The 15,534-nt window shown below is 43.1% G+C and overlaps 1 protein-coding gene across 2 annotated transcripts; it reads right to left on the bottom strand.

Moving 5' to 3' along the window:
- Window positions 1-204: 204 nt before the first annotated feature.
- Window positions 205-15,403, bottom strand: kiaa1328 (KIAA1328 ortholog). 2 transcript variants are annotated; one of them, XM_086168062.1, is made up of 11 exons: window positions 15,348-15,403; window positions 14,298-14,533; window positions 14,094-14,194; window positions 13,836-13,951; window positions 8,025-8,149; window positions 6,142-6,515; window positions 5,834-6,052; window positions 5,573-5,668; window positions 5,364-5,461; window positions 5,022-5,133; window positions 205-570 (listed from the first exon to the last, which is right to left on the bottom strand). In XM_086168062.1, the coding sequence occupies exons 1-11, from the start codon at window positions 15,400-15,402 to the stop codon at window positions 342-344; spliced, it is 1,761 nt and encodes a 586-aa protein (XP_086024188.1). In that variant the 5' UTR covers window position 15,403; the 3' UTR covers window positions 205-341. The 2 variants fall into 2 exon arrangements, with proteins under 2 accessions (XP_086024188.1, XP_086024189.1); XM_086168063.1 differs by lacking the exons at window positions 13,836-13,951; window positions 14,094-14,194; window positions 14,298-14,533; window positions 15,348-15,403 and adding an exon at window positions 9,653-9,730.
- Between the last annotated feature and the right edge of the window lie 131 nt (window positions 15,404-15,534).

Raw genomic sequence — 15,534 nt, 5'->3', positions numbered from 1 at the left:
CCGTGTGTTGTCGTATTTGCTCGTGCCGGCACCGGCGGTCCGTACCGCACTTCGGAAAATGAAAGAAGTGGGATTTCTTCTGAGATGAAGGCAAACACAGCCGCCGGACTGACTGAGGATCGACTGTCTGCACATCCGTAACGATTTTCCGTTCCTGCAAAGGCCGTATCAAATACATAGTAGAAACTATACAGTGACCGTAGCCCGGCTTAATAAATAGTCATTTATTTGAATTCGAGACTCCGCTAGAAAACATCATGATCATTAGGGTTTTAGGAAATAAGAGAACGGCCAACACGTTCACGTCCACTGACTTTCCCCCTGTCGTGTTTTGGTCTTTGTCAGTAAATGAAGAAGATATCCTCCAGCATTTGACTTTCCTCCAGATCCTGCTGGGCGCACTGAGGATAGCGGCCAGCAGAGGTAAGGACGGGTCTGCAGGCCGGCTTGAGAGGGGCGGGGGCCGAGCTACGTCGCGACATTTTGGGCCTCGGGGTGGAGGCTTTGCATTTCTCAGGTGCAGAAACAGGACAAAAGATCTCCAATAGCTCAACGACAGACAAGTCCAGCCTGTAAAAGAAAAAAAAAATAGCACAACTTTTAGCTTTTCCGACGTTTCTTTCGATGGGATTTTTTTTTTTTTTTGTTTGTTTTTTTCTTCCTGGAGACCTCCCGGCTTGGTAGAGTGGCCACTCGCCACTTCGAAAAAGCACAGAAGCCGGATGAGCCCCGTAGGCAGGCTGCTTTAAGTGAGCAGCCTCGTGCTGTTTGACAGAGTTTGACTCAAAGAGACGGCGGCAAATCACTGACGAGGGACCAAACCAGGGGACCGACATGCGCCGACCGAGCTGAAGGTTTCTGCTAAAATGTCAGTCGGTCCTTTATCTAAAGTCTGTCAACATTGTCGAAATCAAAAAAAAAAAAAAAAAAATCTTCTGCGGCGCGTTAACGAAACACCGCTTGCCGAAGTACCTACTGAACCCTAACAAGCTGCTTTAACAAGTCAGAACCACTGGGGCATCACGGCAGAAAAACAGCTTCTTGCAGGTGAGTGAAAGAGGGGTGCCTTCTTTCCTAGAATAGAAATGAGCCAATGTGTAGTGAAATAAATAAACCAAAACGGGGGAGATTAAGCTAATAGAGATTCAATCCCTCAGTCTGTCTGGCTTGATAAATTATTCAGTGTATACACACTCCCGACAACGTCCATTCCAGATACAAAACATGAATTCTTTAAAGCATGCTCCACTGATGTTGCTAACATAATTCTCTGCTCGTTTAGAGCCGCATCGATTTGCATCATGCAACTCGGCGCACGGCGCGCGATCTTTGGCTTGTACTTGTTGATATGCACGCGGGTGGCCGGCGGACGTGCCGGTGGAACATTCAATCACGGAGCAAATGTGCCGCTCGACACATAACTATGGACCACGACCTATCATGTTTTCTGAGCAACTTGAGACATTAGGAGCCGAAAAGCTTTGAAAGGCCGTATTTCGCTTCGGCGCCTTGCGCCAGTGTGCGCTCCTGTTTGAACACCAGAGAAAGTTAATGAGAGTAACGCTGGCGGAGGGATGATAACTGATGAGGGAAAAAAAAAAAAAAAACAGAGCAAAGCTCAAGTAAGTAAATCTGTTCCCCTCATTTCGTCTCCTGCCTGTCAACAGAGGAGGAGAACACCAGAGAGGGAGAGCAAAAGTGAGTGTGAGTGTCTGCTTGTAAAAGAGAGATGGGAAGTGATTGCAGCTTTGTGGATGGAGCGAGGCAGAGAAGGGAAGGTGGGGGAGGGACTTTGGCTGGCTTCCTTCTCTCGAAATGTGAGAATTTGCATTTTTATTTGTTGATTTATTTAACGGACAGAGCTCTCAAACAGCCATCCATCAACAAACGACATGCTGGTAATGAATAATGCATCACTTAACGGCGGTCACAATCTATAACAAGGGGAGTGTGGGGGGTAGGGGTACAGTTTGGTCAGAAAGGGGGGGCGGGGGGGTGGTAGCAGGTGGGATGGGGGGCCGGGGGGCACGCAGAGCCGGCGCAGGGCTGGAGAGAATGCCAATAGATTTTCTGTGCGGTGCAACAAAGAACTTCATTTCTTGGCTTCGGTTTGCGTGAGGTTAAGTTTTGAATCTGTGCTCGATATTTATATCCCGCGGGACTCCGAGCGAATCCATTTCACGGGAGCACGCGCCGAGACGTGCGCAGACGGCACGCGCGTTTCTGTCATGGTTGGGGGGAAAAAAAAAAAAAAAAAAAAAAACAAGGAATAAATAAATAAACCCAATTTGTTTACGGCGTCATTGCGAGAGCATTACGGAGACCTTGACTCATAGCCAACTCTTTTAAGTAACATAACACCAAGAAACCTTGGCAAAGTAACTCGAGACTCGTCACTTATCAAACAAAGCTCTAAACGGGTCCAAATATCTAACTGGAAAAATAGCCAATCACTACAGCTTGAAAGCAAGGTGTTCATTACTATTTTCCTTTCATGTACATTGTAATCTCCGAGCACGCGCCCCTTCGAGTCTAATGAAAAAGGTGAAATAAGAAATTCTAACAAAACAGAACAGAACTGCACACACTCTTGCCTCTTTCACTCCTTATTTGGCTCCTCTCTTTCATTAAAGATAGCCGTCGCGCCCCGGCGCCCGTTTTCATTTGCAGTCCAAACAGTAAGATAAAAAACCTATAATGGCAACTGCGTGCATCCCGCATGTCAATTTCCCCCCTGATCAATAGTCGGGGTTTGAGGGGGGCAGGAAAGATGGAGATGAGATGGGCGTGCTCGCTGGAACTGTCTCATTACTAACTAGCGCAAGATTCATGAAAGGATTAAGAAGGTCCCTCCACGTTAACCCCAGCTTTGTTTGCCAATTTGTGCATCAAGATTGAACTGGTTAAGATTAGGTAGCCCAAGGGCATGTTGTTGTCAAGTGTGTGTGAAGAGGGTTCCACTGACATCTCCCGCGTTTCCAAGCGGAACGGATATCGGCGACGTCACGTTGGACCTGAAAGCAAGGTTTGGTCTTGACTTTGGTCGCTAATTAGCTTATAGTCACTTAAAGATCTCAAACCGAAATGCACGGTTACAAGCGACACCATAATAATTTAATCAAAACTATGATGTGTGCTTGACATTGTTTTCGCACAAAACAAGTGCCTTTCCACATTGAAATGTTAAAAAATCCCAGCAGCTCTTTTCCTCTCGAACGCAGACGCAATGCCAGAGCACGCAAGTGTTTTTCATTTCGACAGTTTAGCTGCAGCAAACAAGGTATTCCCAGTGTTTGTGACCCGGAGGCGACCGTTTTCTTCATTAAAACCGTCTGCTGAATATCAGATGAGGAACAGCTTCAAACTCTCTGTGATGTCAAGAATCACTCTTTTCTGCCCAAAACTGGGAATCGGATTTTTCAGCGCGCGCAGTGAAAACACCATCGACGGTGAAAAATTGTCAAACTGCGAACATTTTCTTTTACACGGTGAAGCTCAAACGCTGTAAAATGAAATACAATATCCTCTGAACGACTGTTTGTGGGACCGGCGTGGGGTTTCGAGACGACACCGGCACACCTCAACGAAAAATAGCTTTACATAATTACCGGCTGTATTCAAGAAGTTTTGACAAAGCCCGTTTTCGTGACCAGAAAGGTCTTTCCAGCCTGACTAACAATGAGCCGGAAGCTACAACAGCACACAGCGCTGCCTTTGTTTCACCTACTGTTGTTTATCTCTTTATCTTTTCTTACAATTTAACTGCGCGAGCCAATGAAAACAGACAGATGTCTAATACGAATCAGTGGATTACAGAGGATTATAACTACCTGAAAAGATGCACATGACTAAACATGTTGCATGACAATCATGGACGGTGTCTAAGAGGCAGATTTCCTCATTACCGGCAGTAAAAACGGTGTCTGAGGCTCGGAGTCCAACAGCTTTAATAGGCTTGGAGGTGTAAATGGGTGGTAATAACGTCTGATACCCAGGGTCCCCTACTGGAATTAATGAGCATCTGCTGGAGCTCACAGTTCAAGCTGGACAATGCGCTGCTTTAAGAGTTGCTGCTAAAAAAAAAAAAAAAAAAAAGGCGCTTAAGGGCTTCTGCATCTTCTATGAACAACTAGTGTAATAGAAGGCAAGTGATAATAAGACCTTATCATGCTAAGTCAGATCGATTCAAATAAATGGGGTTCTGCGCTGCTAAAAAAAAAAAAAAAACCATGTATTTTGGATTAACAGTATCACATGAAATCAAAACCGCCGGATGCGACCCAAAAAAATTACAATTTGGCAATTCAGTTTATTGGAATTTTTTTTTTTTTTTTACACACAGCGTATCACATCAGTACCCCTGAAACCATTTTCTTTCTCAAAATCGACCTCCAAGTTGAGCTGCCCCCACACGTCTCACCTTAGGCCACGTTCCCACCCTCCAAAATACTTTTAACATGTCTCCACCACTCGTGCCTTCTCTGCCTCATTACTGAGGCAGAGAGAAGGAGGGAGGGCAGTATGTGCATCAAGAAGTCTGTTCAATTACACCTGCTGTAAGTTCCCTGCTAGGCCGACTAATGGAACGCAGCATGTCTTCTGACAGGCTGGCCACAGCACCGGCTAGCCCAGTAAAAGCTTCATTTAGTATCTCACGGCTCGAAAAGTTAGCCAGACCAAGAAAAGTCATCATTTAGCCCCGCAAGTGAGGCATCGACTAACCCGCCGCAAATGTTATGCATAAGCACTAATATTTACATAAAGAAATACTGCTGTCGTTTGCCCACTGACTTCAGAGGGCAAACGACAGGAAATTCATGGTTGACTTACCTTGGTTATGTCTTTTTTTTTTTTTTTTACGGTTTAGTTTCTAAGAACCAGAATATTCTTTCTGATCATTTCAGAAAAGAATGGTTATAATAAAATATGTCAAAATATCTGCACATCTGCAACGAATACATCTCAGTGCAGTTTAAACCAAGCATAAAACCATTGCAGTAAACGCAACCCATAAATGTTACCTGTCATCGGGAGTCTTTTTGTTGACAGGCGCCCCCGCGGACTTCCTTAAAACTGCAGGGGACATTTCTGTAGAAATGGCCGCGTCGCTTTTAAACTGCAGGGATGCCTCTTCTGAGAAACACGCAAGCAGGAGACGCACAGAAACGAGAGCGAAAGCAGCTGTTATATTCGCCTTTGTGACAAAGTTAGACATAAATATAAAGTTACTGTTTGAAGAAAGTGTGACTTTTGCCAAGTGAAGAGTATTGAGTGAATAATATCTTCAGCAGGGATGTTACTCCATGCAAAGTCAAGGTCACACCAATGTCATATTACTAAAAAAACAGGAGCGCACGACTCACCACTAGTGTGAACTTTTTCCGAGGGAGGAGACGCAGTTTGCGTGCGCTCTCTGTGTAAGCTTTCTTCCGCAAGACGTACGTCTGCATCTCCACGCACGCTGCAAAAGAACACACAGAGCTCGCCGTCGGATTTGTTGAGTCGCACCTCCTAAAAATTTGAAAGTGCGTGTTTGTGCGAGAGCGTTAGAGTGAATTTGTAGCTGATTTACCTGCAGGGTAAATCTGCTTTAGAAGGTCCCTCTGGCCGTGACTCTCCATTCTTACAGTTTGAGCTGCAGAGCTCAGACTCGGTAGTTTTTTGAGACCTGCCAACAATAGAGATGAAACACAAAGAATAAGGGGCTGACACCTGAGCAGAATTACTAACTAACTTGACAGATAGCAGGACATCCTGGTCCACCTGATCGTGAATGCTAAACAGAAATGTTAAAAGTCACAGGCCTTGTGTTTTTTGTTTTGGTTCATGCTACCTTTTGCACTCGAGATGAGACTGGCATAGACGCTCATTCTGTCTTTTCAGCTCCTCCTCCTGCTCAGCTAGCCGGGCTTGTAGCCTCTCTCTCTCCGTTTCCAATTGCATCTTCTGAAGTAGCAGCTGGTGCCTCCTCTCTTCCCACTTCCTGCGACCCAGCAGAGGGCTGGTCAGGGCGTCCTTCGTCTCAAAGTCCACGCCATTCCCGGGCTCGGGCCTGTGAGGAAATGCAATTTCATCCACTCTAAATTCATTATCGCTCGCGTGTCAAAGATCCGTTTTAATTAAATCTCAAAGGAACGGTACCTTTCATACTCGTGTTGCTTTAAACAGTCCTGATGGCCGTTTTCTGGGCTGCCAGCATTAGGAGTTCTCCACTGCTGGGCCTCGTTGCTTTTTTCTTGGCGTCTGACCTGAAAGGGGTCACATCTGTGGCAGGATGTACACTCCCTTTTCTGGACACTCCGCCGATGAATGTGTTCGTCAGTTCGACTGAACTGGCCGTGACAGGAGGGATAGGTAGGGTGGCTGACGGCCTGAGGATCCGCCCTTCTTCCGCCGCCACCCCTGTGCGCTGGAGTCCGTCCTCCGTTATTAGCGAGACTGAGATATGAGCCGTCAAAGAAAAGGCCGTTGGCTCCGCTTGCAGTCCGACTGGGGTCCTCCTCACTCCACGGCACCTGGACCGACAACAACGAGAACCATGTTTTACTGTAATGACGGCATTGGGAGTTTGACAGCAGACAGTGGTTAAAGTATTTGAGTACTACAGGGAGTAGTTGATTTTCAGCATCGAAATGTTACGACCTCACCTCACTTTACTGCCGAAGTAGTAAATTTAGAGCGGGATCTCCTCCATCCCCCCCACCACCACGTAAATATACTACACTGTAAAAATGGTATGTATGTATGTAATTGAATTTCATGACGTTTATGGTAGCTTAAAACTATTTGTAAAATTAATTTGCACAACAATTACTGCACCATGTTATAAAACTGCAGTGTGACTCTAGAATTACATAAAAGATTTTGGTCATATCCCGAGGCCAGTCGATGCATTTTAACCAAATTAGGGAAACCACTGAAAAATGTATTTTGGCCAAAAACATTAGGCCGCTCCATAAAACCCTAATGGAAATCAGGCAAGGAGAAAAAAAAAAAAAAAATCCCAATATTGAATTTGGAGCCACTCACCACCCATATTTGCCCATGATTTCCCCAGGTGCTCACAATATCTTTTCAGACTCTGAGTCTATTAGCATCCATTTTACACACCTAACTGTGGGGGCAGACACAGCAGTCTTCCGCTTAGCATATCTTGTTTGGACCCAAACAGCGGACTAAAGCTGGGGATGCGGCCAGTGTGCGAAGCTGCCGCTTTTGCCGAGGAGCATTGTAATGATGTTGAGGTAGGTCCAAGCCTTACAGCAGTCAACAAAAACTGGACGGTAGCCTCAGGACTAAGAGGACAATTTTCGACTGAGCATTACTGGCAGGTAAGTAAAGGTCACGAAAATTATGAGATAAACATGAGGAGGAAAGCCCATCTTACAGTGGAATGGGGAAGAGACTGTGACTAATTTGCTGAGGGTCAGAGAGCAGGCAAACACACATTATTCAGAGCCACAGTGGGACAATGAGGTTGGCCAAGTCATCTATTCCATCTACAGCGGCTGGAGCCAAAGAGCATCTTCATTTCTTAAGTGTCACCTTGAGAGAGTTTTCACCGTGTTGCAGTCACTCCCGACCACTTCTACACAAATCGCGCGTTACGGCGGAGGGTCCGTCGACCGAAACTAACTAGAAGGGTTAGATGAAAGTGTAGGATAAAAGCTTCAAAAAGCAAATGTTGAATCACATTATGCATTTCTATATGCCATAACCGACATCTGTGTACACACTTTCCGACTAAATGGAGGATTCCTCGTTCGGCTTTGACGATAACATAGAGAGGCAGACACGGGGGGATTTTCTAGTTAAAGACCCTTTGACAACCCCACGGACTTCTTTTATGTCGCTGGCCCGGCTCCAACGAGGGCTTCTATATAGCTGGAGTTCTGTACTGCCTGAGACCCTGACAGATGGCTAAAACGTATATTCTCTGAATACGGCCCAAGTGAAAACATATTAGGCCCATCACAAGGCAGCACGATGGACTGTCTATCTCGCGAACTCCACCATTAACTCACCTTGCTGTGCGCCGCTCCCTGGCTCAGCTGGGCGATGGACTGGTTGAGCTTCACCTGTTGTTGGGAAAGGTATTGTTGGTAGAGGCCAAGCAGCTCCTGGCACTCTCTGTACTGCTGCTGGAGACCTGGGGTACCAAAGGTTAAGTAAAACAAACTCGTGAAACATTTAAGCTGAAAACAGCCAGACGCTGTACATGGATATATTTTTTTGATATATTCCGAAATACCGTTGAACTTAGTTCTGCACGTTGTTTATGTAACTTCAACAGAGAAAACAAGGTATCGGAAGGACGAAACAAAATTAAATCGCCGCTTCTGAAATTAATTACACACTAGAGCAAGAAAGTAGAGACCTGAAAAGTTAAATTGGGAAAAAAAAAAAAAAAAAAAAAGGCAAGTTGTTGTGACTCAGTGTTCGCCATCTGGTTCGGGCCAAGCTGTGTTGAACTGAGCTGGGCAGTGCCCCGCCAGGCTCTCTGCCAGACAGAGAACTGGCAGAAACAAAAAAAGTAATCTGGAGCGGAACTACCGCTGTGCCTCGGGAGCCCACTAATGACAGTAGCACCACAACACTGCACAGGCGCATACAAAGATAATGAGCATGACAATGGTGGTACTACACATAGATTAACTCATACATATTCAATAATCAACCTCAGTCTGTCACTTTTCTTTCTAGGACACGCAAATCCAGCGAGATATGAAAGCACAAATTCCCCACCTGCACTGTAAACACTCCCACACAAACACTACAATAAAGAAAGTAGTACACACACTCCCAACCCAAGCTGACTATAAAGCGTGCTCCTCCAGGCCATATCTTTTTATGACGGTGGCCCTGCTCCCCCAGCTGATGAGTTTCTCAGCACCTGCTTTTTTTTTTTTTCTATAAAAGAAAAAAAAAAAGAAAAAAAAACAACCTCACATATTAAGAGAAAATCAAAGTTCAAAGCAGAAGTGTATTGAAGAGATAGTTGGAAGACCCACTCCACAAGAAAACAATTTGGTTGTTAGAAGACTTCAATCAGGTTGAGGAAATGAAAGCGAGGGGAAGAAAAGAGAGCGAGGACAACTCTGAATTGACGACCAGACATCAGACAAATGCGATGCAGCCGCTTCCGTAAACACCGGGGAATCTGACGAAAGGCTTTGATTGAACCCTCTGTCCAGCAAAGTCCCTCTACCTTGGCGCTGATAAAGTCTCGTGAAGTCGAGCAATATGGCGGTCTTAAGGACATCGCAAGGACATCGCGACATGTAAACTTGCGCGGGGAGATCTATTTATGCAGTATGAATAAGTGTCTTCAGATGGGGGGGGGGGGGGGGGTTGCTGACTATGTTTATATAAAAATAAACAGCTATTTTGCAAAAAAAAAAAAAAAAACAGAAATCCAGTACACGCGGGCAAAAAGCAAACCTTGACATGGTCCAATGAGTTTATCTCGAATGTATCTAGTACACGTTGGAAAGCCTGGAAGAGATCATGTGACAAAGTCGAGCCAAGATCAGTGTGTGTGTTCTAATCACGGATTAATGGATGCAGAAATCGAGATGCACGGAGCCTCTTCCAACAGACTCCCTAGCCCCGGGTATCTGAAATGAGCGGAGCAACACGGATAAGATCTCACCTCTCTGCATGATGCCTCACTAAACAAGCTTCTTCCACAACCTAGGCCGTCCCACCAGCCAAGGGCCAGGCACTCAGCAAGCCCCCTAGCTTACATCAGAAGTGCAAAGTGCCAACAATGACTTACTCCTCCCCTCTGCTCCAAAAATACTCGGAATCAAGGGTTTGGGTTTAAGAGGCTTCAGACAGGGCCTGTCAAAATGATTCACTTCCCTGTCAGGCTGAGGCTCAAATGAAATAATAAAATCCACTTCAAGGTGGAACAAATTTGCACAGGAGGGGGAAATATTTTAAAGCCTGCTTTAGCACACGGTGCCAAACAGATTGAGCCAGAGCAAGAATGTGAGAGATGGGGGCAGAGACTGACATGTATGAATGCCTGAGTGTGTGTGTGTGTGTGTGTGTGTGTGTGTGTCGTGCACACGTAAGAAAGCAACGGTGGAGAATTAATAGAAGAAGACAGTTTACGTAACTGCTTCGATACCACCTAATCAGATGGGGGGGGAATGTTGGCATAAGTCACACACTAATAATAAACCAAAGACTAACTATACGTGTCAGCGATTGGCCTATTTTGCTTTTAATATTTATCACACACCCTCTGCCTATCTCGCCACAATAGTCACACTTCACTTACATTCAAAGGTAGATTAATCAACATTTCTGACACACTGATCAGGTTGCTCCTTGCTAAAATATTAAACTGGATCTATACTAATGGTGTTACAGTATTTGAAATATGCCTGCTTGGGCTCTGCCATGTGCAGGCTCCACAACCTGCAAAACTAAAGACGCTTCAAATGAATCCTGCAACGTTTATTTGACATTAAACTTGGAAGTAATAGCATTGGATTTTTATCTAATTCCACAGTGAAACGAATTCAGTCCCCGGGAATATAAAACTAATATTAACACATCGGTTCAAAGAATGACATTTATTTTCATGGCCAAACATAATCATTCAATAAAAGCAGCTCAATACCTCATGGATACGGGCTCTAGTCCTGATTTATAGCTACAGATTGGAAAGCTTGCACACATGCTCTCTGCCAAAGGAGTAATTACTGCAGCTTTTACTTATCTTCATGGATGCGAAAAAAAAAAAAAGAAAAAAAACAATAAAACCTTTTCTTTTGTCATTCCTTAACACTAGATTTCAACTTGAGATGCCACCTCTAAAACAGCTGACCTTCCCCCCTTATTACAACTGACAGGACTGAAAGGACAACAACTCAAGCCGCAGCGATCATCGCAAAGTTAAGCGTCATGAAAAATGAGGGTCTTCATCTTCTGTTTAAACAATATCCTTAAAAAAAGAAGTCTTCAAAGGCAAGCTTCTGATGTGAGATTATCACTGAGAGAGCATTTGATAAAAACAGATTTCCCCTTTGGAAATGTCACACACCCAGACACAGAAAGATAATAATGAAGTCAGTTCTGGCAATTTTCCACTGCAAAATCAAACATTTTCAATGACGTATCCTAACAAGGCTGTTATCCCCGTTTCTCCATGGTCTGGGGGCCCCGTTCAATTGTTTTAACAAAATAAATGCCATTAACTGTAGCTCCAGCTGAGCCTCGCTCTGGATAAAGCTACGGGGATGGTGCACCCCATCGGTAACGGCACCCTGACTTCTGTCCGTGACAACATCCCTTGATGTACAAAACCATCCGTCGCTTCTGAAACACAAATCCATTTCTCTGTGCCAGTCGGCGGCAAATGTCATCTGAACACACAAAATATCAAGGGCACTTTTTCCCCTCTCATCCTCGGCGGCTTGGGGCGAAGGTATAACCCTACATTTCTTATAACTCAGAATCTTGGTTAGATAAGATAAGCTTAGGCGTAATGGAATTAGACTTGACAAGACTCTCATTCAGTGTGTTTGCCTTTGGTGTCTCCTTAACCTTTTAGAGAAGTGCCAGAACCTTATCCCCGAGAAGAGCATTCATGACTTTTGCTCGCACTTTAAAAGACTGCGTTATCCCCCCTGAGGTGCTTGGATCCTAACATTTTTCCCCTTCTCAAATACCATTTTAATGGAGTTTAGAAGTTTGGTATAAATGCCAAGTCTCCAAGCCAAAGTGCCATTAATTGAGTTGTGCTTTCCTAATTTTCTGCACCACCGTTGCCAATCCTGCAATTAACCAGCCAAGTCAATTACTCTTCATATTTCGCAGTCTTTTAAACCTAAATCAATGGCTAACGTGGTCTGACCTGAATGGAACTGCAAAGAAAACAGTAGACATATATTAGGGTGTAATGTCATTCGCCTCACATTAACCGCCTTTCATTTCGCAATACGGGATTGAAATATATACTATATGTTTAGAGAAGGTCTCAAAAATGCGTTGAACGGAAAACACTGTGGGCTTTTCAGAAAAGGTGAGAATTCATATTGGGATGATAGGATGATATAGATAGTTCTGGTACAGCCCCAACCATGAAATTGATTTTATACACAACAGCAAATAAGCAACAAGCATTTGCAATAGATTACTGCAGCAGGCATCAAAAAATTAAAATGAATCTGCTCTATTTCTCAGGCTTTTGTATGAAATTGAATTATATGCGTTTGAAGAGTCATACGAGGGGGAGATGATCTTGCCTGGGGAAACACTGCCCCCTGCAGACAGTCTTAAAACACAGCACAGGCAGATTTCACAAATGTGTCTCACAATTTTGATCTGCAACCAAAAGAAATGGTGGACTATTTTCGTGACAAAACTCTTCTTTTATACACACAAACAAACTCACTCACCATTTTCCCCCATTGCCCCTCGGGGACAAATAAAGTTTTTTTCTGATTCTGATGTGTGCACACACACATATATATGTATATATATATACATATGTACACATATACACATATATAGACACACACACATAGGTATATATACACATATGTACAAATATATACATATAAATATGTACACACATGTATGTATGTGTGTATATATATATATATATATATATACACACACACACATATATACACACACAAATTATGATAGTATACGTACATATACATATATGTATATATAGGTACATATATATATACACACGCTCACACACACACACACACACACACACACACACACACACACACACACACACACACACACACACACACATATATACATGGACTGTGTTTTTTTAAACCCAATGTGACATTTCGTCTCGCTGAACAATTCATTGCCTCCAGCTGAGCAATACTTTTCTTTCGACAATTAATTTATGAGCACTGCGCTACCAATTTACCGTTGCACCGCGACAACATCAGTCCCTAACATATTCAAGATATTCTTCCCTGTCAAACTCTGTCATCCTCAATCTTCCCGCTTAATCACCAACAGTTTGTTTGCTGAATTGGTTGTGTTATGGTTATACCACACTTCCAACGGCGAGCCAATTTCTTCCACACTCAAACTTGTAGCATTTGTCTCCAGCCAACAATATGTCAGGTAATTTATTGGACTTCACTCAGCTTCCTCTGTAGCCACAGAGGGGGGCTTTAAAAATTAAAATTCACAGTAATGTTACTCATTGCTCAATAAAAAACCTAGATGCATAAAATAAAATAATATATTGCAACACCGTAGTTTACAGAATCACCATCTTAATGCAATCTTAAAGGTTGTATATCTTACTGAGTCCCAACATTCTTTATACATGTACAACACAAAATAGACAACGAATATGACAGATCCATCATAACTTGGAAATAGACATGAGGCCTCTCTGTATGCATATTCTGCCCATTTCTGCCTGGGTCTCCTACCACAGTTCAAAAAAACATGCCGTAGGTTCATTGGAAACCTGTAGCCCCAATGTGTTCCTGGCTGCAGGGCAGGCGGGATAGACAATAAATAAATTAAGGTGTTTTTTTTTTTAAATAATTCTCTCATTATGTCCTACTAGTATTTCATCTAGTTTATACAGCATTTTGATGAAAAGCACTCAATAAAATATTATTATGAGCCTTCTTATTATTATTAACAACAACAATAATAATAACAATAAGACTGTATTTTGAACAGCTGTAAAAGAAGGATAAGTATTTTTGACATATAATTGCCTGTATGGCTCATCAGAAATGCCCCCTTCATTATCCTTCTGTAAACCAGCACTAATGTGGCCATAATTAATGTAAATTGTTATGAACATATTTCTCAAAGGATACTCTCTCTTTCCTCGGCTATGACCAGATTCTGTTGCTCCAGGTGTTGGATCTTGCGCTCAAAATGTTCCTGTTCATTTTTCAGCCGCAGCACTGACTCTTCTTTCTCCTCACTCACTCTAGAGAAAAGGAATTGGTTGTCAGAAGTATGCATTGTCGGTGGAGAAGAAAACAAACTGGGGAAAAGTAGATTTTAAACTTGGATGCAACTTTAAATCATCTCATTCAAACTTTTGGCTTCAGGGTCAGGCAACGCTCTACCTGGCCAGCTCTTCAATAAGGTTCGCAATGCGATGTTTATCTTCAGGGCAGAGATCTTTCAGGCAGACCTGTCTCTGGTTTCTGCTGTTTTCATAAATACCCTGGAAAAAAATAAACAAAAGGTTTATTTTCACAATTTGTCATCTTTGAAATATTTTGGCCACTGAAGGCAAAATGGAGCTTATAAGAAACAATTTGTGACACCTGTGACGAAGGGAAAGTGTGGAAGGCTGATGAATTGTCATGTTCTTTGACTGCAGACACACCAGAGTGGGCTGAAAGCATTTCCTTGGAATAAGAACCATTGCAACTGTTATCTAAAAGATTTTGTTTCTTCATTGCCGATCCAGTCTTAGAGTTGTATCCATCTGGTGTTGTGTTGTCCTTTTTTCCTGTAGTACCGGTGGTGCCGGGTCTAAAAGATGACACGGCATCCGTTCCTAAGAGGGTTTTTGAGAAAAATCAGAAAAATGACAGAGAAAAACAACAAAATATAAGTGTTGAGTAATTTGAGACTATGTCAAAAAATATATGTCACCAAGAACAAACACCTAAAGCTCATCACGGTCTAAAACTGTGGAGCCGGGCACATGGACAATAGGAAACTGCCTCCGCACCAGACAGATCATCTAACAGTTTTCCTACCTCACAAAACATTTCAATATATTGGTACTTAGACAGACTTTGTCTAGATGTTGTACTCATTAAGTATTTTTAATTTGCATGTAACGTAACTGAACGTTCCCCGTATGCAGAACCACGAACCAGGATAGAGAACCCAGGGGATAGTAGTTAATAGTTTACAGACAAATCTTGAATGACATATCTCTGCAAAAGTTGATATAACTGTGCGTGTTTGTGTTTGTGTGTAACTTTGCAGAGCCTTCGTTGGCGATTACGTAGCGATAATGCAGCTAAAAGATTTTTTTTTTTTTCAGAAAGTCTTTTTAATTAGGATTAGTAAATCAATCACACAAAAAATCAAAAAACTGCCGCCAAATTCTGGTATGAAACTTGATAATTCTATCGGAAGAAGTATCAATGACATGAATTTGATGTTGAATCGATCAGCTTAAATTTAGCGTTAGTTAGCTAACGTTTGTTTACGTGGGCTGTGTTACTTCCTAAGGAAACAAAAACTTTACAGCGAAGACACAGAAGTTACTTTAATAATGTTTATTGGAAATGTTAAGTATCTTCTTATATAAGATGTGTATGAGACGATGTTAATAGAGTTGAGGAATTGTGACATACCACCATTCATCCAAAATATCCCCGAACTTCCCCCTCTGTCTGCCGCCGCCGCCATGTTGAAACAACCGCCACCAGTCACGCAGAACCAAACGTTGCTAAGGAACCTCAGTCCCGCCCCCTGTTGAAATAGGAACATTCGATTGGTTTGTGAAAGTGTAGGCTAATTTTCATTGGCTCCCACAACTGT

Source organism: Fistularia commersonii, chromosome 21 (assembly GCF_037954325.1).
Source record: "Fistularia commersonii isolate RoL2024-O1a breed Wild chromosome 21, RoL_Fcom_v1.0, whole genome shotgun sequence".
In the NCBI taxonomy this organism is placed as follows: Eukaryota; Metazoa; Chordata; class Actinopteri; order Syngnathiformes; family Fistulariidae; genus Fistularia; species Fistularia commersonii.
The sequence above is the reverse complement of the archived record's forward strand: the minus strand, read 5'-3'. Positions and strand labels throughout refer to the sequence as shown.

Coding starts and splice junctions, on each gene's coding strand:
- kiaa1328 (XM_086168062.1), bottom strand. CDS start 15,402: ATGGCGGCGGCGGCAGACAGAGGGGGAAGTTCGGGGATATTTTGGATG. Junction 6,516..8,024: donor AGGGAGCGGCGCACAGCAAG/GTGAGTTAATGG, acceptor TTGTCGGTCCAG/GTGCCGTGGAGTGAGGAGGA. Junction 5,462..5,572: donor AAAGCAGATTTACCCTGCAG/GTAAATCAGCTA, acceptor GTTCTTTTGCAG/CGTGCGTGGAGATGCAGACG.